The sequence below is a fragment of the Heterocephalus glaber genome, unplaced genomic scaffold, assembly GCF_053883595.1.
Source record: "Heterocephalus glaber isolate CG9 unplaced genomic scaffold, H.glaber_assembly_v1.0 deba00001503, whole genome shotgun sequence".
NCBI classification, from domain to species: Eukaryota; Metazoa; Chordata; class Mammalia; order Rodentia; family Bathyergidae; genus Heterocephalus; species Heterocephalus glaber.
In genome coordinates this window covers 2,236,836-2,259,579 of record NW_028258323.1, presented here as the reverse complement: position 1 = coordinate 2,259,579, position 22,744 = coordinate 2,236,836, and the positions used below count along the sequence as shown (strand labels likewise).

The 22,744-nt window shown below is 39.2% G+C and overlaps 1 protein-coding gene and 1 pseudogene across 1 annotated transcript; one reads left to right on the top strand and one right to left on the bottom strand.

Annotated features, from left to right (window-relative positions):
• Positions 1-807: 807 nt before the first annotated feature.
• Positions 808-21,237, top strand: Hsd17b13 (hydroxysteroid 17-beta dehydrogenase 13). Its single transcript, XM_004870543.4, has 7 exons — positions 808-1,200; positions 4,299-4,406; positions 6,230-6,361; positions 8,432-8,538; positions 9,579-9,716; positions 11,986-12,102; positions 20,955-21,237. The coding sequence occupies exons 1-7, from the start codon at positions 991-993 to the stop codon at positions 21,043-21,045; spliced, it is 903 nt and encodes a 300-aa protein (XP_004870600.1). The 5' UTR covers positions 808-990; the 3' UTR covers positions 21,046-21,237.
• Positions 15,926-17,551, bottom strand: LOC106008226 (ezrin-like; annotated as a pseudogene).
• Positions 21,238-22,744: the final 1,507 nt, after the last annotated feature.

Here is a 22,744-nt window from a genome sequence, read left to right as displayed (position 1 = left end):
GCCTCTAGAGCCAGGAGAAATAGATATCTATTGTTTATAAGCTACGTGGTCTACAGCAGTTACAGCAGCTGGCACTGATGAGAGAAGTCACCATTTTTGAGCTGAGACTTCTGACTGCTGGTCCAATTCTCTTTCCAATATTATCACAAAGGGAATCAATTGTTTTGCAGAATCTAAAATTTCCTTCGAATGCAGGAGGTTTTCAGAGAACTGAGAGTCACTGTAACACAGTTAGCAAGCTGAAGCACAGTACAGACGCTAGATCTTTGTGAATAAATGGATCCATAGCTAAGCTTTGTCAACCCATATGTTAAGTTTCTTTAAGATAATATCTCTACTTTCTCCTGTTTCCTCCATAGAAAAGAAACACACACACACACACACACACACACACACAAAGTTTACAGAAAGATACTAACAGATGGTACCCCCAGATACTCAGGAGGCTGAGGCAGGAGGATGACTGGTTCAAGTGTAATCTGGGCAACTTGGTGAGATGCTGTCTCAAAATAAAATGAAAAGAACTGGGGAAGTGGATCGACGGCAGAGCTCTTATATAGCTCACACAAGCCCCCTGGATTCAATCCTTATATCATGCAAAAAGTAAAGAAGAAAGAAGAAAAGAGGGAAGGAAGGAAGACAAACAAAGAAAAGACACCAACAGGCCATTAGCTGTGCAATACAGTAGATACTCTCAGTATTTTTAGAGGTGAGACTTCATGGTGAAACACGGTACACAACTGCTTCTCAGATAAGCAGGTCCAAAGTGCACATTCTTTTGGGACTTCCTTGATCTGTGCTAAGCATTTACTAGCAATCAACATCACTTCAAAAGCCCTAGGAGTGTTTGACCCTTCAGAACAGAGTCAGCCCAGCCCCACCTCTGCCGCCCCATTAGCACCTGAGTGTGCAACTCCTCCATGAGCCCAGCAAAACTGTCCCTTCCCTAGGACTGCACAGGAAGGAGCTGGAGGAGAGGGCAGCAGCGCCATGAACATCATCTTGGACCTCCTCGCACTTCTGTTCATCATCAGCTACTCCTACCTGGAGTCCTTGGTGAAGTTTTTCATCCCCCGGAGGAGGAAGTCTGTGGCTGGGGAGATTGTCCTCGTCACTGGAGCTGGGCATGGGATCGGCAGGCTGACCACCTATGAATTCGCAAAACGGAAAAGCAGGCTGGTCCTGTGGGATATTAATAAGGTAATGTGCGCATCTGCCAAATCCTATCGAGTCACAAAGTACACACATAGCTTTTAAATCACGAGATTTAGCCTCTGCTTATCTTTGCATGTCTTTTTTCAAAGTTTGACAGTCTCTGGAGTCTTACTAACATATGCATCAGGTGAGTTAGAGGAAAGGGACTTACCTGAGATGGAATGGTGTTTTTTATGCCCTTGTGTGCAGGTTTATAATGAAAGATCCAGAGCCAGGCTCCTTGCAAGCTGTTTCATCAGGCAAGTTACACAATTCATCTCAGCCTCAGTTGGTTTTCTTATCTCTTAAATGGGGTGATGCCTCCAGGGTCAGCAAGGACTACAGTAAGTTGTAGGTAAGGGCCAAATATGGCCAACGGATGGCCTGGTGGGCTAAGAATGATTTAAAAATAGTTGTCAAAACAAAAACCACAGAAATAAAGCACAGGAGACAGGAATCCCTAGTACTTTCCCTCACACATAACCCTAAAATATTTACTATGTGGGTCTTTGCAGAAAATGCCTGCCAACTCCTAGGTAAGAAGATGAAATGGTGAATATTTTCAGGGCCTAAAATCACACCTGGCATGTGGTAAACATTAGTTGTGTTAAAATCTACATGCAGAGTCCGGCTTTCCCTTGGGCATTTGTATTCTTCTTGTACTCTTTTTTTGTAAACAGTACCTTAATGAACCAAAATGAATCTGATTTACTGAGATCTTATGTGATTTTCCCCAAACTTATAAATTCTAGTGGGGCCATAAAAATAGACATAAAAGGGCTGGGGGTTTAGCTCAGAGGTGCCGTCGCCTGCTGTGCAATCCCAAGGTCCCAAGTTTGATCCCCAGTACCAAAAAAAAAGACATAAAAATGTTCATAGGATTTTAAGATTTGGAAAAATTGCAAAGTTTTATGGGAATCAAATTTTCCAGAAATCATAGTGAAATTTTAATTGCCATTGTAGTATTACTCTCCTGTGGTCTTTGCTACTATGTCTAGTTCACACCAGTTTTTCCAGGGACTTCAGAAGTGTCTCTCAAACTTGAGGAATTAATTTGGGGGGGTTCTTTCTGGATAGTGAAGAATATTACTCAAGAAAAAGTTGGAACATCTTAACAGAGCTAGGCAATTAGGAAAGTGATGTGTTGATCAGGAAATTATCTAGCATGAGTTTGGTCCTTCAAGAGAATCCGAGAAGAGGACAAGAATTTTTAGAAGAGGATAAAACTTTACAAACTGAGAAAATTCTTGTCTGCTATTTTAGGGTAATTATCCAAAACTATCAAGAGGTATAAATCCATGAGAAAGCCCGGATGAAATCTAACCTTTGAATCTCTTCCCAGAGGTGCTTTTTGGAGGACAGGATCATATTTATTATATTTCTTATTTTTAAAGTTTTTAGTGAAATGAGAAAAGTAAACTTTGAAAGAAATCAGACTAAAAATGAATTAAGTTCCTGCCTCAGTCTTCCAAACTCTCTTTGAATCCTTGAGTGTTATGGTTAAATATTTCATACATTATAAGACTCACTCTAAGGCTGTAAACTGATTTCCCTTGGTCCAGGAGGGTCTCAACTGGCTCTTTGTCCTCACTGGCTCCTTTTGCTTTCCAAGATCAAAGACACATCAGCAGTTTCCCCTCACTGCTTCTAAACCGCTGCTTTAGGGACACAGTAGAAAGTGGACCCAACAGTGTCCCCCTGGAGTTGAAGCTAAAGCCAGCATTTCACTTACAAAACAACAAGGCATGACATCGTGCTGTGCGCTAGCTCAATATAAAAGGACTGGAGATTTTTGATTCTTCAGTCAAAGTACATGATGAAAGCTCTGCTTCCTAAAGCTCCCTATGGAAGTCAAATCAAAAGACAAGCCGAGAGTAGTAGGGGTTCCTGCAGTTTGGCAGCGTCAGCCAGCAACCAGGGAAAGACACTCTAGCCTCTCCTTTCACTCTTTCAACCCTAAAGAGGCTAATTGGAGGCAATTGGCTTTGTTCCCAGGGCCCTGATCTCTGTTAAAGTTTGCTCCATGGGATTTCAGGAGGCTGCACCAGGGCTTAGCCCCCAGCAGTGAAATACAGAGGCCCCAGGAGGCAGTGCTGGCCAAGGAAAACTCCCACCAAATTCCAGCAGCCCCTCCGCCATCCCAGGACATTAGGCATCCTCTCCTCTTCACCACACAGCTTACAAACTGTAAATGAAAAGATACAGTCAAAACCTTGTTATAAAAGTTGTCATCTTCCAGAAATGCATATCAAGAAACATTAGGAGAATTTTATCTTAGAAAAAAGGTCTTGGAATTTAGGTGGAAAAATAAGTTGCTTTGTCTCCATATCCTAGATCTAAAGGCAAGATTGTCACCTAAATGAGAATCCACCCAGCAGCCTTGGCCCATTTCATTCCAAACCACCAGAACAATATACTATTGTCTCCTTCGGAGGACACATGGTCTCCCTATCCATGTGTCTCTCAAATAAGAGTACCGCTTTCCCTTTCCTTGCCAGAGGGATATATCAGAATACTCAAGAAAAGCAAGAAGAGCAGACTATATTGTTCAGAAATGTAAGTCATGCTTGGTGCCATACACCTGTAATTCTAGTACTCAGGAGGCTGAAGCAGGAGGATGGTGAGTTCAAGGCCAGCTTGGGCTACACATTGAGACCCTGTCCTAAAAAAAATTTAGAATTGCTGCTCAGCACCCTACAGCCTGTTACCTAGTTAGCGCTCAACAAATGTGTGTCAAATGAATTGTTGAAGCTTCTTTCCTTCTCCACACTCAAACACAACTTTCCATGACACTTTAAAGAGTCACATCTTCAGGCCACAGAAGTAACCTGCCTTTGAGAAACTGCCTCCTAAGGAACCTCCAGGCCAAGATAAAGTGCTGGAAAAACAAAAACATAGAGGAGTTTTCTTTGCTTTTTCTTTCGTGCTTATCTGAGCACCCCCTGGCAGAAAGGTTGAGTATAATCCGATTGTGAATGAGGCAAGTAGTCACTCTTGAGAAATTTTCTTACACATAAGGAGGCATTTTAGATATCTTTGAAAAATTTACTTTGCCAGTGTTTTCTCCTCCACTCTTTCCTGAACTCTGGTTTTCCCAATGACAGCAAGGTGTTGAAGAAACAGCAGCGGAATGCCGGAAGCTTGGGGCCACCGTGCACACCTATGTGGTGGACTGCAGCAACAGGGAGGAGATCTACAGCTCAGTGGCCCAGGTGAGACTTCCTGTCTCCAGTTTCCTCAGATGGCTTTGTAGCCACCACCACTCATAGAGAACATGAACCGTCACCTAATGACTGGCCACCTGCCTTAAAGTAGACTTTAGCCACTCAGTGAAATAGCAATGTGATCAAAGCATTCATGTACCTTTTCCTTTCCATGGGATCCACTCAGCTCTGCCCGTTATTTGTACTTTGTTATGAATCAATGTTGTTCTGATCAGAAGTTTAAGCAGTGTCCCAGAGTGGTCAGCAAAATATTTATCATCAGGGGAAATGGCTTACATACTAATTTTTAGTCCTATTACTTTTTCAGTCATTTTTACCCTTTAATTCTTTCCTTTGTGAAGTTTTATTTATTTTGATGTTAATCTAATCTTCTATAGAAAATGTAATATTAATAATTATTATACTATAACAACTTAAAAGAATAAACATCAAGTAGTCACACAGTCAAGCACTCTAATATACTATTGCCCTCTTTAACTTAATTCAGTGATTCTATTAACCTCATTTAATAGGTAAGCAAGTTAAGACTCAGAAAGGTTAAGCCAGACAAAGGTCATGTAGCTCACATGTAGTGGAATCAGGATTACTCAATCAGCATTTTAAAACAATTTGGTCAAAACTTATGTATCAATTTAGCAACACAACTTTTTATTCCTATAGATCTGCAGTACATAATGATTACATTCATCATGGGGAACTAGTATATGTACGTAACACATCTCAAATCTTTTTTTTCACCTTCCCCTCCACCCCTGTTTTTGTTTTTGCCAGCATCAGGTTTATTTATTTATAAATCTTTATCAAGTTAATTGTCATAAACACAGATTAACAGCTACACTAAAAGCCAAAAAACATATAAAATACATAAGATATTTATACTAAATCAAAGTACACTTTTAGATTCATTGGCCATGCTAGGTTAAAATAACCTTTTCTTTCTCTCTGACTTTTTTTTCCCTATTCTCTATCTTTTATTTTGCACTTTTTTTTTTATTTGGTACCAGGGATTGAACTAGAACCTTGCACTGAGAGGCAGGTGGTGGCAATTTTGCAGTTTTTTTATATTTTGGGTTTCTCATATAAGACAAACCATGTAGTAGTTAAGCTTATATGTCTGATTTATTTTACCTAACATTATGGTCTCAAGGCGCATCCATTTTCCTACAAATGACTCAACACAAATATTAATTTTATGTCATTGATAAGCTTTCATGCATTCATTTTTTTTTTTTTTTTTTTGGTACTGAGGATTGAACTCAGGACCTTGCGCTTGCAAGGCAGGTGCCGGAACCACTGAGCTAAATCCCCGGCCCATTGATAAACTTTCAAAATTCATGATGTACTAAGTCCTGAAATCTACACATTAAAAAAATGTAAACAGGGCTGGGGATTTAGCTCCGTGGTTCTGCCGCCTGCCTCGCAAGCGCAAGGACCCGAGTTCAATTCCTGGTACCAAAAAAAAAAAAAAAAAACCAACAAAAAAATGTAAACCTCTGGGTTTCATCTCCAGTACCACCAAAAAAAATTATGGCAATTTTTATGACAGTTTTCCCTGCACACCCACTGTTTCAGCTGGAAGCTCTCTCATGCCTAAACTCTGAGAGACCTCACCCAGTAGAATTTAAAAAATTAAATCCCCAGTCTCAAAACCTGGAGTTTGTATAATTCATCCAACAAATGCATTCTTTGAATTTTCAAACCATTTTTTTGGGGGAGGGTACCGGGGCTCGAACTCAGGTCCTTGGACTTGGGCAGCAGGTGACAAAACCACTGAGCTAAATCCCCAGCCCTTATTCTTTGAATTTTCAAAGGTAAAGAAAGAAGTGGGTGATATAAGCATCCTGGTAAACAATGCTGGAGCGGTATATCCAGCGGATCTTCTCAGTACCAAGGATGAGGAGATTACCAAGACATTCGAGGTCAACATCCTAGGACATTTCTGGGTGAGTAGAAGTCTGGTGAATTCATGTCTGGACCCTTCTCTGAGGATACATAAAATTCATAATTGTGTTTACCTACCTCTGAGTGAGAAAGTGGCCAAGTCTTTGCCTTAAATCAGGGATTGTCTAATTCGTTTGGATAGAAAAACCACAGAGGCCCTAACAGAGGGCACAACTTTCAGGGGGACACTGCACCCCAGAGTGTTAACCATTGGTCTCTCTTATCCACCAGTGTCCAACACAAAGCTTGGCACCTACCAAACTCTGGCAAATAGGTATGGAGGTTTGCAAGGCTTGCTCATGGTTCACCTTTTCAATGCATTAGAGGAAATATACACACTGTACACTTATCTGCAGCCTCCTTTTGTGGGGTTTTAGAACTGAAGGACAGCAGAAGTAACTACTCGGAGGTATGCAGCCATGAGGGACATTTCTGGATGAGACTCTCAGAAAAGTTCTAGACCCATGGAACACTGGACTTGGAAATACGGCTCAAGAAACCTCTTGCACTTGGTTAAGTTTTTTGGATTGGGTTGGGTTGGGTTTGTGTGTAGTCCTGGAGATTGAACCAAGGACTTTTGCACTGAGAAAAATCCCCAGCACTTTTTAAAAAATTTTAAGACAGAGGCTGAGCTGCTAAATTGCTCAAGCTAGGCTTGAACTTGCAATCCTCCTGCCTCTGCCTCCCAGAGTGCTGAGATTGTGGGCATGTGCCACCAAGTCTGGCTTAGTTACTTCTGTGGAGACTGAAACACAAATTTCTCTGTAGAAATAATTTATTTTCTAGGCCTCAATATTAGTGTAGAAACTTTCTTTCTTTCTTTCCTTTGTTTTTTCGAGACAAGGTCTTACCGTGTAGCCTAAGCTAGTCTCCAACTTGTGGTGATTCTCCCACCTCAGTCTGTGCTGGGATTACAGGCATGTGCCATCATTCCTAGCAACTTGGATTCTGGAAGAGAGGAGGAAAAAGGAGATGTGCCTCCCTACCCTCCCTGGCCCTTCACATGTGGTAATGCGAATTGGTTATCACGTCCACCAAACTACAGAACTTCGTATATTACTTATCTATAGCTGCATAACAAGTTATACCAAAATTTCCAGCACTCTGTGAAGCTGGGGTAGGAAAATCACATGTTCAAGCCCAACCTGAGCAATTTAGCAAGACCCTGTCTCAAAATAAAAATAAAAGAGAGGAGGGGGCTGGGGATATAGCCCAATGGGAAGGCTCTGGATTCAATCCCCACCCAGTACTACTCCTCTCAAAGGCAGCAATAAATGTTCAGTCTCCCCTCACAGTCTGTGGGTCAGGGATCTGCAGATGGCTTGGTTTGGCAGCTCTGGCTCTATAAATTTGCATAGGGCCTTATGAATTGCTATTGTTATTTTTTATAAAGCATTAACTCTTTCTAGAGAACAAGACTTGTTTTCTCTAACATGTACATATAATATGTAATATTACAAATAGGGAGAGATGGAATCTACTCATGATATGTAACAGTTGTGGGCCAGTATAGAATTGTTGGTTTATTCTACTCACCTGTCTCAATACAGGCACACAAAATTTCAATTGGAATGAGAAGGCCCAAAACCAAACACAGTCACACAATACCAGATTACCATAGGGCATCCCTTTAAAGGAATTACTCTCTTAATCATATTATTCAGGATTGGGGTGATAGCTCAGTGGTACAGGGCTTGCTTAGCATGTGTGAGGTACAAGGTTTGCGCTCCATCAGCACAAAAACAATGATAATAATAACGCTGTTTACCTGACATATCCACAAAGGAGCTCTTCGGTCCCTCCTGAGGGAAGAAGGGGGAAGAGTAAGATGGGTTAAGATGGGTTTTTGGCACGTGACATAGAGGGCACCGCTCTCACTAGCAGCCCAAACCCATATATTTTAATCTTTTTTATTTCTGCCATTTGTGTAGAAGTGGCATGGACTCTTGACAAGTATTTCATTTCATTGTAAAAGTTCTCTCAAATGCCATTCTGTCTTGAGAAAAACAAACTCTTATTTGGAAACCTGATGCCTGTGTTGTTGCTTCTCCTTTTTCTGTATTGACCTGAAGATCACAAAAGCACTCCTTCCATCAATGATGAAGAGAAACTACGGCCACATTGTCACAGTGGCTTCGGTGTGTGGCCACGGAGTGATCCCTTATCTCATCCCATACTGGTGAGCATTTCCGGCCAGCAGCACTGTATATTTCTGTACTTTTAAGGGATTATTAGACTTCAGATTCTAATGCTCACAGCATGGTAATTTGCTTTTGAAGAATTTATACATTACGGTAGATTGATTTTTAAAATGACTTCGAAAGCAATGAAACTGGCAGTAATTTTATTTCAAATATTTTTAGATTTCTAAAAACTTTGTAAAACAATGTAAGAAAAGAGTAATGCAAGTATGTTTCCATTTTGTCCTGGAATGAGCAGATGTTGATAAAAGAAACAGGAAACACACAGACTTAAGCAAAACATACAAAAGTTAAAATGAAAATAAATCTCCCATGGCATAGGTGCCCAAAACCAATGTAAGCCAACCTACAGTGGCTTCAAGTCAAAACCTTTTCCAGTGTGATTGTGCAATGAAAGTTTGTGTGTGTGTGTGTGTATTTTTGTGTGTGACAAAGAGAGGCAGAGGTACAAGGCCATAATAGAACTTCCCCAGTGATACAAAACAAAATGGCAGAATCAAGCTTTAAATGTAGACAATAAACCAGACCTGCATGCAATATACTGCAAAGTTTCCTGGTTCCCAACCAAGTTAAGATCTAGGTGACAAATGGCAAGTTGGGCTGGGAGTGTCGCTCAGGTTTAGAGCACATGATTGACATGTTTAAGCCCTTGATGTCAATCCCCAGTCCCCCAAAAGAAATCAGGTGCAATCAGAATTCTTTTTAGTCATATAAGAAAATATAAATGAAAACGAATGGCCATTTATCCTCTCAGAAAAATCACAAGTACACAATTGGGAAAGGTCTTATTCTCAAACCATATGCTGCCTTCTCATAGAAAGCTGAGGACTTTATGTGTTCCTTGTTGATGTTGTCGATGTTGTAAACATTTACAGTGTCTTTCTAGTTAGCTCATCTCCAGAAATTTTATACTGTAATAAAATGATCTAACATCAAAAAAAAAAAAAAAAGAAAAAAGAAAGCTGAGCACTGTGTTTCGTCGACCTTTAGCTAAAGATAGGTGATGATTCTCTTCCAGTTCCAGCAAATTTGCCGCGGTTGGCTTTCACAGAGCTCTGACAGCTGAACTTGAAGCCTTGGGGAAAACTGGTATTAAAACTTCATGTCTCTGCCCAGTTTTTGTGAACACCGGATTCACCAAAAACCCAAGCACCAGGTGAAGTCAAAATCCAGTCAGGATGGGAACATAGCTTAATAAATTTATAAAAACCGTATAAGAAAATTTTAGCTTGCCAACTGAAAAAAAAGGAGACACACAAAAAAATTTTTCCTTATTAATGTTATGGCATTAGTTTTAAGTTTCACTTGGAATTTAAAGAAAAGGGGAAAACACCTGAGGGACTAGCAGGAGTGATTGGCTACCCATGAATTAGGCAGCTGGTACTTATTTGTACCAGGAGAGGAGTCAGGCCACACCCTGGTACCAGAAATGACCAGGACTGGGGGTGGAGGGCAGGAGAGTGCCTTTAAGAGGGTGGAGAGTCTTCTACCCTGAGAATCGAGTGTCCAAGATGAACGATACCTATAATATTCCATTGATGGTTCATCCTCCTTCAATAGAGTATATGGAAAGGCAAGGGTATTTGCCATTTTTATATCATCCACAGCATGGACTGCTCTGGTAACGTGAAGTATGCTAGCATTTTCCAAACTTGCCTGGAAATAGATGCTCAGAGGTTCTTCCTTAGAGATTTTGACTTGGGAGGCTGAGGTGAGCTTCAAGGACAAGGTGTGCTACTTTATTTTGTTTCATTTTACAAGCACACCAGGTGAGTATGGAAGCACATTTAGAAAATACTGGCCTATAGAACACACTCAGGTGCATGTGATAACTGTCACCATCTTGTCCCTAAAAATGCAAATGTTCCTAGGAGCAGCAAAAAATTAGTCTCTAGGTCATTAGTCAAGGTGAATGTCTGCAAGAACTTTGTCTCTGGTGAGAGAATTTGAAACCATCAGAGAGGAAAAATTTGTCCTGAAAGAAGAAGAAAAGAGTAAAGGTGAAATCAAGGCCCTGAAATTAAGCCATTAGCTTCACAAAGGAGCCTCAAACCTGGGTATTCTGCTGCAGGTTAACAACACACGTTAAGCTTGCCAGTCAGAAACCAGTTATAACAAAAACAGGAATTTGTTCTAAATACAGCTAATCGATGCCCTTGAACTCAGCCTCCTTTGAGTCTGTTGAATCGTAAACTAAGCTGTGTTGTTGCTCTAACTGGAGTCTCTCCCTGCATTGGAATCTTCTGTAGACCATAGGTACTTATATGTTCAAGACTGTGTGAGTAAACACCGTGGTACCCTTGCAACTCCTGGCTGTTCTCTTAGGTAGGAAACTAGGCCCACTAAAAATTCTCCTGATGAGTACTCAGGCTTGGTGTCTAATGAGCTTTGATAAGAGCTCCTGCCACTCTTGCAGAAGGTATGTAGATGAGGAAAGTAATAATGTGAACCTGAGTGGTTGGGTTTCTGAGGGTAACCACAGGGCAGACACAGGCAATGCTACAGTTTTAGGACTGTTCTTACCTGGGCTGCTGGATTCTGAATTTCCTCCACAAGGGCTGACCTTGATATGTGAATGTCAGTTTGGCTCTGAGACTGGGTTGAAAACTTCAAGTAAGTAGTATTAGTAAGAGAAAGGAAAGAATCCAATAATTTAGAAAAATACTGGTTTGTATAACTCTGCTGGTTTGCCATTCAATGCCATGGAAAAGTCAGCTGCATAATAATCTACACTAAGTCACAGAATATCTCAAGAATGAAGTTTGAACCTTCACTGGTTACCTAACTCCTCTAACCACTTCAGCCCACAGCTAGACATCTTAACTTCAGTACCACATTTTAAATCCATTTACACTTTAATTTTCTGTCATCATTTTGCATTATTGGACCATTCTATATTGTGTTTGTGGTTATGAGTGTTTCTCAAGATAGTCTTTAGATAGGAAAGGTCACATCTCCAGTTCTAATGTAATACTCCTTGTGCAAATCTTTAATTCCTATTGAACTGCAGACAAGCAAGTCAGAGGCAGATCTCAAGTACTAAATGACCTGAAAACAAGATCTATGGAAAACCTCCACGGGAAGGGAGGTACACTTAGCTATAGAATATCTTCTTCACACTCAGTAGGCCTCAAGATGTCACGTGTTCCCTTCCCACTCATGATTAATCCTACCGCTCCTCTTTGTTCTCTGGGTCCTCTATTACTTACCTTCTCATGCCTCTCCACTATTTTGATATTTTTACTGGGTAGGCTAAGAAAAGGTATAGGATTGTAATACTGAAACAGCAACATAGTGTGTGGAGGAAGGGATGGGGTAGCTGGGAAAACATTAATTCTAAATATGGTGAACAGATAGGTTACGCCCCAGCACCCAAACAAACAAAAATTTAAAACTAGAAATAAGTTTTTTCTTTGTAATTACAGATTGTGGCCTGTATTAGAGACAGATGAAGTCACAAGAAGTCTGATAGATGGGATACTCACCAATAAGAAAATGATTTTTGTTCCATCATATCTCAACATTACTCTAATATTGGAGAAGTAAGTACAGCACAGAATACCTAAAACGTGAACAGAACTATTATTGTGGAAAGCCGTGGAAGTTGGTATGGAAACCTTCCATTCCAGGGGTGCATGGTGACATTTCTTCTGTTATTGCCTCACTCCTTCTAAAGAATGGGAATAATTCCCTTTTTCCCACTCTGTCTATGTCTCTCTGTCCAATCTTTGCTGGAGACTGTTCAAACTGAAGGAAAGACAGTTTTAAAAGACCATCATATGGTGAAGTAATTCATAAAAGCTCAATTTTTTAAAAGCCTGCCAGGATTTGGGTTGATATTGCAATGAATCTGAAAACTAATTGAAAGAAAACTGACACACTATTAACAATATTGAGTCATCCAATCCCAAAAAGCAATATATCTCTCCCTCTTTAAATCTTCTTCGAAATCTTTAGGCACTATTTTGTAGTATTTTGTGTTGAAGTCTTACACATCAATTATCAAATTTATCCCAAAATATGTTATAGTTTTAATGCTATTGCTAATGGCATTAAATTTTTTATTGATATGTTTGTGATACATAATAAATGCATTCATCATGAGGAATTGGTACTTATACATATTGTATCTTGATCCTTTTACTTCCCCTTCCTCTTTTTTACTTCCCATACTAGTTTACATCCCCACCAACAATGCAGAAGGGTTCCTCTTTCCCTACAACTCCCCAACACTAGTTTTGTTGTTTAATTTCTGATGTTTGCCATTCTTTCTGGACTAAGATGGAATTTCAGTGTTGTTTTAATTTGCATTTCTCTAATGGCCAAAGATGTTGAACATTTTTTCATGTATTTATTGGCCCTTTGTACTTCTTTTTTTGAGAAGTGTCTATTCATTTCAGATGCTCATTTTTTTTTTTTTGTACCAGGGATCAAACTCAAACCTTGCACTTGCGAGGCAGGCAGCAGAACCACTGGGCTAATCCCTGGACCCTGGATGCTTATTTTTGGATTGAGTCTTTTATTTTGGGGGGGTCTAACTTTTTTTGAGTTCTTTTTTTTTTTGTACCGGGGATCAAACTCAGGACCTTGTGCTTGGGAAGCAGGCATTGGCACCAAGCTAAATCCCTGGCACTTGAGTTCTTTATATATTCTAGATAATAGTCTTCTATCTGAAGAGTAGCTGGCAATTTTTCCTCCATTCTGTAGGTTGTCTCTTCATTCTGGTTATTTCCTTTGCTGTGCAGAAGCTTTTAAATTTGATGTGATGCAATTTTTCTTCCATTCTCTAGGTTGTCTTCATACTGGTTATTTCCTTTGCTGTGGAGACACTTTTAAATTTGATGTGATTACTTGTTAAGTCTGTGTTCTTTCTTGTGCAATTGGGGTTCTGTTCAGAAGGTCCTTGCCTATACCTACGTCCTCACGAGTTTTACCTAATTTATCTTCCAGAAGATTCAGTGTTTCTGTTTCCACATCTAGGTCTTTGATCCATTTTAATTTGATTTTAGGACAAGTTGGGAAATAGGGGTCTAGATTCAATCTTCTGCATGTGTGTAACCAATTTTCCCACTACTGTTTGTTAAAGAGAATATCTTTTCTCCAGCATGTGTTTTTGGCCCCTTTCTCAAAAAGTATATGGTTGAAGGTACCTGGCATTGTATCTGCATCCTCAAAAAAAAAAAAAAAATTAACTTCCTCATTGTTGTTAGTATATATTTGACTATTGCATTTTGAACTTTGATCTTGCCTCCTTGAAAAACTTTCTTAACTTTTCATTTGCTAAAGTTGCTAAGCTTTTTTGCAGATTCCATCAGATTTTTTTACATAGTCATTTACCTACAAAAAAGATACTTTTATTTTTCCTTTACATGACTCCCCCCCCCCCCCGCCACCTTTCTCCTGCACTGTTTCAAATGGCCACTTCAACTCTGAATAGGGAGCATGCATCCAATTGTTCTTATTGTTCTTCCTGATCTTTTTTTGTTGTTGTTCTTCCTGATCTTAAGAGATGGGTTCTCAGTCTTTCACCAGTAACTATGATGTTAGCTGTAGAACTGCACAGGTATCCTTTATCAGGCTGAGGAATTTCCCTTCTATTACTGCCTCAATGAGAGGTTTTTTTGGGTTTTTTTTTCAATCAAGTGGATATAGATTTAGCCAAATACTTTCTCTGAATTTTTTGAGAAGATTGTACAGTCTTTCTATCTTAAGTTTGTTAATATTGTGGGGCTGAGCATGATGGCATACACCAGTAATCCAGGACTCGGGAGGCTGAGGCAGGAGGATCACCATGAGTTCAAGACTTGCCTGGGCTACATAGTGAGTTCAAGGCCAACCTGAACAAAAAGTGAGACCTTGTCTCAAAAAACAAAACAAAACTGTGTATTACACTAATTCATTGTAAAGGATAAACCAAGCTAGCATTGTAATATCTTTGTCTGATTTTGTATCCAAGTAACACTGACATCACAGAATAAACTGGAGAATATTCCCTCCTCTGGAAGAGCTTATGTAGGATTGGTATTATTTCATCCTTAAATAATTTTTTTTTGTTGCAGTAGTACAGTTTGAACTCAGAGAGCCAGAGTTCTCAACGATAGCTATAGCCCATTATTAATTAATTAATTTATTTATTTAGACAGGATCTTGCTAAGTTGCCCGGGTTGGCCTCACCACCCTTCTGAATCCACCTCCTGAATAGCTAGGAGTGCAGGTATGCACCACCAGGCCAGCTTCCTTAAATGTTTGATAGAACTCAACAGCAAAGCCACTGGGCTTGTGATTTTCTCAAGGGGAAAGTTTTTAATTACAAATTTAATTTGCTTGATAGCCAAAGGGAAATTCAGACTACTTGTTTATTTCTAGTAATGTGTCTTTCAAGGAATTTTCCTATTTCATCTAAATTGTCAAATATAGTGGCATCAAACTGTGCATAACATTATCTTACTGTCCTTTATAACTTTTTAGTTTTGGTTTTTCTGTATCTTTGTGGGTTTTTTTGTTTATTTTGTTGTTGTTGTTGTTTTGGTACCAGGAATTAAACTTGGGTCCTTGCACTTGCGCAGCAAGCAGTGAAACCACTGACCTAAATCCTCTGCCCTTAGTTTTGGTTTTTAATACGAAATTCTTTTATTCTGTAAAATGTAACTAAATACACAGAATAAAACTTTCCCTTTTTAAAACTAATGTTACAGACCCATGTTATTATTTACATATACTCTATAGCTGATTATTAGGTAGGGATATGTCCAACAATGTATTCTTCTGTTTAAGCAAAATACTAGAAGTTTATTAGAGACCCCTCCGGTCCCATCCATCCCAAATGACCACGGCAGATTTCTGCCAGCTGAACAAACTAGAGGAAGAAAATCATTGCCTGTGGGAGAGGACTTTAGTTTAATTTTTCACCCCTCAAAACATGTAAATATACAGAGATGAATCCATCATAGATATCAAAAATAAATAGATCAGTGTAAGCTCATTTCAAAAGTAGAAGGATGCCACAGATGTAAGCTACAAAGTGGTTTCTTTAAAGATACTGAACCCTGCATCATAGAGCCCAGTGTAAAGTTTGTACTTGGATTTTACAGGCATCTTAATTCCATCAGTCCTGCTCCAGGCATACAACAGGAAATGGTTTGATAATTATAAAAATCAGGCCTGTTTGACACAATGATACAGCTGGGGAAAATAACCAGGGTGGCCCCTGGCCCAGAGTACTTGCACCAGGTAACTGCTCTTTCAGTTTCTGAACATGGTGAGGTGTTTCCAGGTTTAGGGTACTGAAGAATCAGTGCACCAAGGCTGCCCCAAACCAGCAGCAGAGTGCCTCCACTGCCTGTGCCCTCTGCACTACCCTGGCCTCTACATGGCCTCGAGCTCAGTGTGCTGCTTGGTGTTGCCCTGCCAGATCTGGTGCAGGGTCTTGTACTTGTCCCAGCCTTGCCTTGTCTTCTCGTTGTGGATGGTGTCGTTGAGGGTCCTCTTGTTCTCATGTCTGGCCTGGGACAACTCGTTGCTCAGAGTCAGCAGCTACCACTGCACTTGCTCATTCTCAGCCTCAGTGATGTGTGCTTCTCCTCCTTGCAGTCGTGCAGGATGCCCTCTCTGGACAGCTCAGCACTGTGGCCCATGGGCTCTGTGCCCTCCTCCTGCAGGCTCTCCTGCACTGGTGACGCACAGACTCATACATGGCGGGTGGCAGTGGGGTTGGCCCTACTGTCATCACCAGGTGCAGCTCTTCCTTGTCTTCACCAGGTTGCCATGGGCTTCTTTGTCACTGTGCTGCCACTCCAGCTTGTCCTCCTCACGCCTCCAGGAGGGCGATCTTGTAAGTGTACTCTGCAAGCTGCGCAGCCAGCTGCTCCTGGCTCTTTATCTGATCCGCAGCCTGTCTCTCTAGCTCCTCCTTGGCCCACACTGGCTTCCTCCTGGGCTCGCTTCTTCTCATTCTCTGGATCTGGTTGGAGCATTCTTTCTTGGCCTTCTTGGTCTTCTCCTCATCCTGCAGCTGTAGCATCAGCTCCTCCTTCTCCCTCAACATCTGTTCCTTCTCCCTCTCAACAGTGTCTCTTCTCTTCCCAGTCTCCAGCTGCACTCCAGCTGCTTCTCCTCCCGCCCTGGGCTTTCATCTGCTGCACCTCAATGGTGTCAGGCTTCCTGCAGCACGTGTACAGCTCCTGCTTCCCCATGCAGAGCTGCAGGATCCATTTTTTAATTCTCAGGCGTGGGGCATGGAACATAGTCAGGTGCTCACTTGTCAATGGGCTTTATGACAAACTTTTTGTCATTGAAAGAGGTTTCACTCCAAGGAAGGCCAATCTTTGGTGTCAACTTATCATCTTTCTCATAAATATTTAGTATAAAGGCTTCAACTCCAAGCCAAAGGTCTGTTCCTTTCTTGTTTTTTATCTCAAAATAATTGATTCCATACATCTCCAGGTCCTGAGCGATCTTCAGGATATTCTAGCACAGCATTATCTTTGAGCATTTCACAGTTTTCCCCTTGCCACACTTGGATGCAGTCCTCCCACTGGACCCTTGTTAGTTTGTGCTGGTCCATGACTCTCGGTGGGATCAGCCACTCAGAGCTGAGATGCCAGGACCTTTACACTTCATTGTTGCAGTCTCAGAACTTGGCCTGCATGGTGTAGAACCCCAGGAACACCCCAGTCTCGGAGGATGGTAGATTTCATCACTAAGAATCCCCTCCCTCATCTGGAGGAAGAACAGCTTCCGCATCAAGTCCTAAGCTCCTCAGAGACACCTTCAGTGTAGAACTTGGCCCAGAACTTGAACTGGAGGGGGTTCTCTTTCCTGACCTCTTAGATGGACAAAATTTATCAAGTTTCAACCAGGTAGGAAATCCTTTATTGTCCACATACCGGAGGCCAAAGTACCAGGCTTCTCAGAGCCCAGTAGTCTTAATCACCTGATCAAAAAGCTGCTTTCCAGTGGTGTTGGGCTGCATGGCAAACTTTAGTTTCACATCTATGGTGGTGACCCAGACAGATTGACTTCAGCATTTTCAGATCCTGGTGGGCTGCCTCTGTCTCTTGAAAACTCAACTCTGCAGCAGCAACTGAGAGAGCTCTGGTAACCTGGAGTCCTGTCTTTTATATCTTTAGAATTTTTTTTTCCTGAAATTGATCATTTGTGATTCTAGATAGAGGTCCATTTTATTGGACTCTTTAGAAAATTGGTATTTGGTTTAATTTTTTTTCCTCTAGTTTTGTGTTCTATTTAATTGATTTTTTTTCTCTAGTCCATGTAATGTTCTTCTGCCTTCTTTGCATCTAATTTGCTGTTCTTCTGTTAGTTTCTTCATGTGGAAGGTGTTTATTGAGATATTCGTTATTTTATTTTACTGTGCTAAGAACACAATATGAGATCTCCCATCTGAGCAGATTTTTTAGTGTATCTAACATATTTTTGACTATAGGTACAGTGCTGTATACCAGATCTCTAGAACTTATTTGACCTGTTTCACCAAAACTCTGTGCCCATTGATTAGTCTTTCTGTATTTCTCCTTCCTTCAGCCTCTGGAAACCCCCAATTCACTCTTTGATTCTATGAATTTGACTATTTTAGGTACCTCATGCAGTGAAATCATATGTTATCTTTCCATGACTAGCTTATGTCACTTAGCATAATGTCCTCAAGGTTCATTCATGTTGTTGTATGTTGCAGAATTTCCTTCTTTTATGAGTCTGAATAATATCCCACTGTATGTATATCAATTTTTTTCAAAAACAGACATTCAATGATATTAATTTCCCTCAGTGTACTTGTCGTGGCTTGTGTCTATATGTCCCCCTAAAGCCTCATGCAGTCTTTTTCAGAGGTGGCTGAATCTAGAATGTTTGATGCTGGGATTAAGGGCATGTGATTACTAAATCACTACATGTGAGTGTTTGGTTTGGCACTGCCCTAATCCCAGTAGTCTGGATGGGATTAAAAAGGGCAGAAATATACTGTTAAGGTCCCTTGTTACTTTTGCTACCTTCTACGTGCCATGTTGTTTCTTCTCTGCAATACCTGTTTGCCATTCCTACCTTGGAGACAGCCGATTATGGACTGAAACCTCTACAAACTGTGAGCAAATAAACCCTTACCCCTTTAACTTTGGGTGTCAGGTATTTTGTCTCAGCAACAAGAGAAAAGTAACCAACCCAGTTCTGCTTTGTTTCTATCTCATAAATTTCAACATATTATGTTTTCATTTACATTCTGTTCAAAATATTTTTAAATTTCCTTTTTGTATCATGGGCTGTTTAGAAGTATGTCTTTTCATTTCTAAATATTTGAGTATTTTCTAGAGATCTTTCCATTGTTTGTAATTTAAGTCATTATATGATTTGAATATTTTAAGTTTATTGAGACATGCTTTATGTCTTGGTAACTGTTCCACAGGCTCCTAAAAAGAATGAATATTCTACTGTTATTGAGTGTTCCATAAATGTCAATTAGGTCAAATTAGCTGACAGAGTGGTTCAGCTTTTCAATATCATTACTATTTTTTTTTTAATCTACTTGTTCTATCAATTATTGAGAGAAAATCTTTGAAATCTCCAACTGTAATTATAAATTTGTCTATTTGTCTTTGCATTTCTGTCAGTTTTTGCTTCATATATTTAGAAGCCCTGTCAATATGTAAACAACTATAGGTTTATATCCCTTAGATTAATGGACTACTCTGTCTTTTTAAAATTATTTTGTTGATCCTTAGTAATATTGTTTATTTTGAAATTTCCTTTGTCTGATATTAATATAACCAATCAAGCTTCTTTAGATTAATTTTATCTTATGTTTTGATACATCCTTTTACTTTTAGCCCATTTGTTCCCATACACTGTATTTGCAATGAATTTTTGTAGGCAGTATATAAGTGGGGTTTTTTTAATCCAATTTGATAATCTCTGCCTTTTAATTGAAGTAGTTAGACCATGTATATTTAATGTGATTACAATATACTTAGATTTAAGGCTATCATCTTGTTATTTTTCTTCTATTTGTCCCTCTTCTCTGTTTCTTTTTTCTGCCTCCTTTTGGGTTGACTGAATATTTTCATATTTCTACTTTGTTTTCTCAGCTACATTTTATTTTAGTTATTTAGAGTTCATGCTATGCATTTTTAACTTATCACAGTAAAATTTCAATGACATTATACTATTTCTTGTATGGTCCAAGAATCTGACAATAACATATCTCCCCCTCTATTCTCCCAGGCCCCTGAGCCCCAAGTCAGTAAGAACCCATGAATCTCATTTCCTGCAGTATTCAAATGGGTCATATTAATGTTGAAAAATTCTAAAATAGCAGACAAGACATATAACCAACATCATAGACATATTTATTCTGATAGAGTGGGAGAACATTAGTCCTGTAGGGGGTCTCAAAATCAAGCATTTTGGGGGAGCTATCATGATGTTCTGTTATTCAGCAACAAAAGCATCTCATTAATCTTCTTTGCACTTAACTCCTATTAAAGAGAGATACAATTGCATGGGCATCAGTTACTAGCATGATGATTTGTTTGTGTTAGTAGTTAAAAGGCCCACACAAGCTCCCTTTTTTCCCTTGACCATCTCTCAGCCAGATCTTCCCTGCCACTCTGCTGACTCACCCATCTTCCAACCCCTCACCCTAAGACAGAGAAGTAAATCTTGCATTAGTAAATAATACCAAAGTGATTTTCACTATGACTTCCTTTCAAAACACATTATTTCTGCCTCCTTACATTCACTCATACTCTTCTTTCATCTTATCTGTCCTTGAATATCCAGTTGTCCTTTTCAAGCTTTCCACCACTTTTCTAGCCCATGTTAATCCTCCTCACCATTCCAGCCTGATATTTTTCAATAACCATTTAAAGCTAGCCATTCAGCTAAACAATAGGGGATGTAGCTCAGTGTTGCAGCGCCTGCCTGGCAAGTGTGAGGTCTTGAGTTCAATTCCCAGTATCAAAAAAGAAAAATAGTAGATTCCTCAAAGACAGTAGCTTTTTTTTTTAGCTCTTTAGTTTATCTTTTTACATAATGCATAATAGATATTCAGTACCTACTTAAAGAAAGATACAAAGATGCATGGAATGGATTCTTGTGTTTGTGAGCTCTTGACATCAAGATTGACAGTTTCAGCAATGAGCTCAGACTTTCAGTTTTAGATCATTAATGACATAAGATTTTACATAATTTTACTAAAATAAGATGAGCGAGTAAGAAGAGTGACATTGATCAGTCTTTATATTTGCATACAATTCGAACTATTAATACTAAGGGAGAAGGGGAGAGAAAGAATAGAGGTGAATTAAATTAAAAGCTGACAACAAAAAGGGACTCTGGTGTCAAAAATTTTAAATTGAATTTTTTCCTCTTTTTTTTTTTAATGTAGGTTTCTTCCTGAACGTGCTTTGGCAGCTATACATCGTATACAGAATGTTCAATTTGAAGCAGTGGTTGGCCACAAAACCAAAATGAAATGATATATTCCAGAGGTGTGAACATTGGTGATGTGAATCTTAGAGTCAGTGTTTCAAATCTTCCTCCCATGTTTTTCAGTGATTTAATATTAGAACATTTTGGCACTAGCAGCAATCCAATAAACAAGACTAATTATCTTACTGTTTTCAAAAATAGACAATTGTGAGAAATAAATCTCTACTGTTTACAATCAACTCGGTCTGTGGTATTTTATTATAGGATCAAGAATGGACTAAGTGTCTATTAGAAAACCAAGTAGAAAAGTAATAAATGTGTTTTTATACATATTTATGAATTTGTGCAAATGTTTTATAAAATAGCTTACTAAATATAGAAATGCTAGGCTAAAGGGTAAGATCATTAAAATTTTGGACACTCTAACAAGTTGTCTTCCAAAAATATTTATAATGATTTCTATTTTTATGGAAGATTTTGGTATTGCTCTAAGTTGGTTCTTTTTGTACAAAAATGAAAAATTTGCCTTGCTTCCTTGACATATGAATTAGAAAGAATTTTCTTTTTCCTCAACATTCAGTTTTTCTCACAGCATGGTAGTAAATAATTAAGCCATTTTACTTAATTCAGCGAGCCAAATATTTACACGGCTTTCAAATTGTGAAATCTCAACACCTTGTTCTTTATTTTCAAAGTCCTTGAACATATTTATTTCTTGTTTTACTCTACTGAAATGCAGACAACTAAAAAAAACCAATTATAGACATATTAACAACATAATCTTCTCAGAATAAACCCAAATATAAAGTACAGAGAAAAAAATCTTTCTGTTTTTTGTAGTTATTGTTCTGTTTTATTTGTTTGTTTTGGTTCTGGGGATTGAATCCAGGGCCTTGCACATAATAATAAGCAAGTACTCTACCACTGAACCTCATCCCCAACCCCAAACTTCCTGTTTTAATTCCATTTTTGTTTTAATCTTTTATGAGAGAAGCTCACAGAAATGCCTGCGAGCACAATAATTAGCTCTTTTGCCCAGTTTTCTTGCATTTTTTGGGGTGTAGACTTATTTCTGTAAGTTCCAGATGAGCTTCTTAATGTTTTACTATGACAATCTCCATCTCATAATTCTCCCCAAGGGCCCGGGCTCCACCAAAATCCCAGAGCTAGGGCTCTACTAAGATGTGCAGACCTCAGAAAAATGTTTTTGCAAGATTCCTTTCTATACACTTTGAATTCAAGTGTGTCATAAAATTCATAGGTCCATGTCTATGTTATATTGTGATTTTTTTTTGACAGAGATTAGAACAGTGAGAATGTTTGTTTATTGTTTAGTCAGTGCATGTAAAGGTTCTTTTTGGTATGCAAGGGTCTTCTTGGTATGTAAAGGTCTCTTCTTGTTTGGTCCAGGAATAATTTCTTTGTTTTATTATTAGATAAATTATTTTTTGCCAGTTTCATACCTTTCACCACAAGAAAGGGGTAGCAGTGCTGGTATTACTCATAATGCTATGGCCCTTTGTGACATTTTTATATTGAAATGATACGGATCTTCAACTTGCTACAACCCTGCTATCACATGTTTAATATTGGTCACATCATTGCTATGATCACTGAATCACCCTCTGTGAGCTTTCAATCACTCAGATTGTTGCCGCATGTTTTGAAGAAAACCACAAATTCAAGACTTACCCAAGGTTTACTACAGGGAAACACAAGTGATAACTTTGATATCTAGTCATGTTA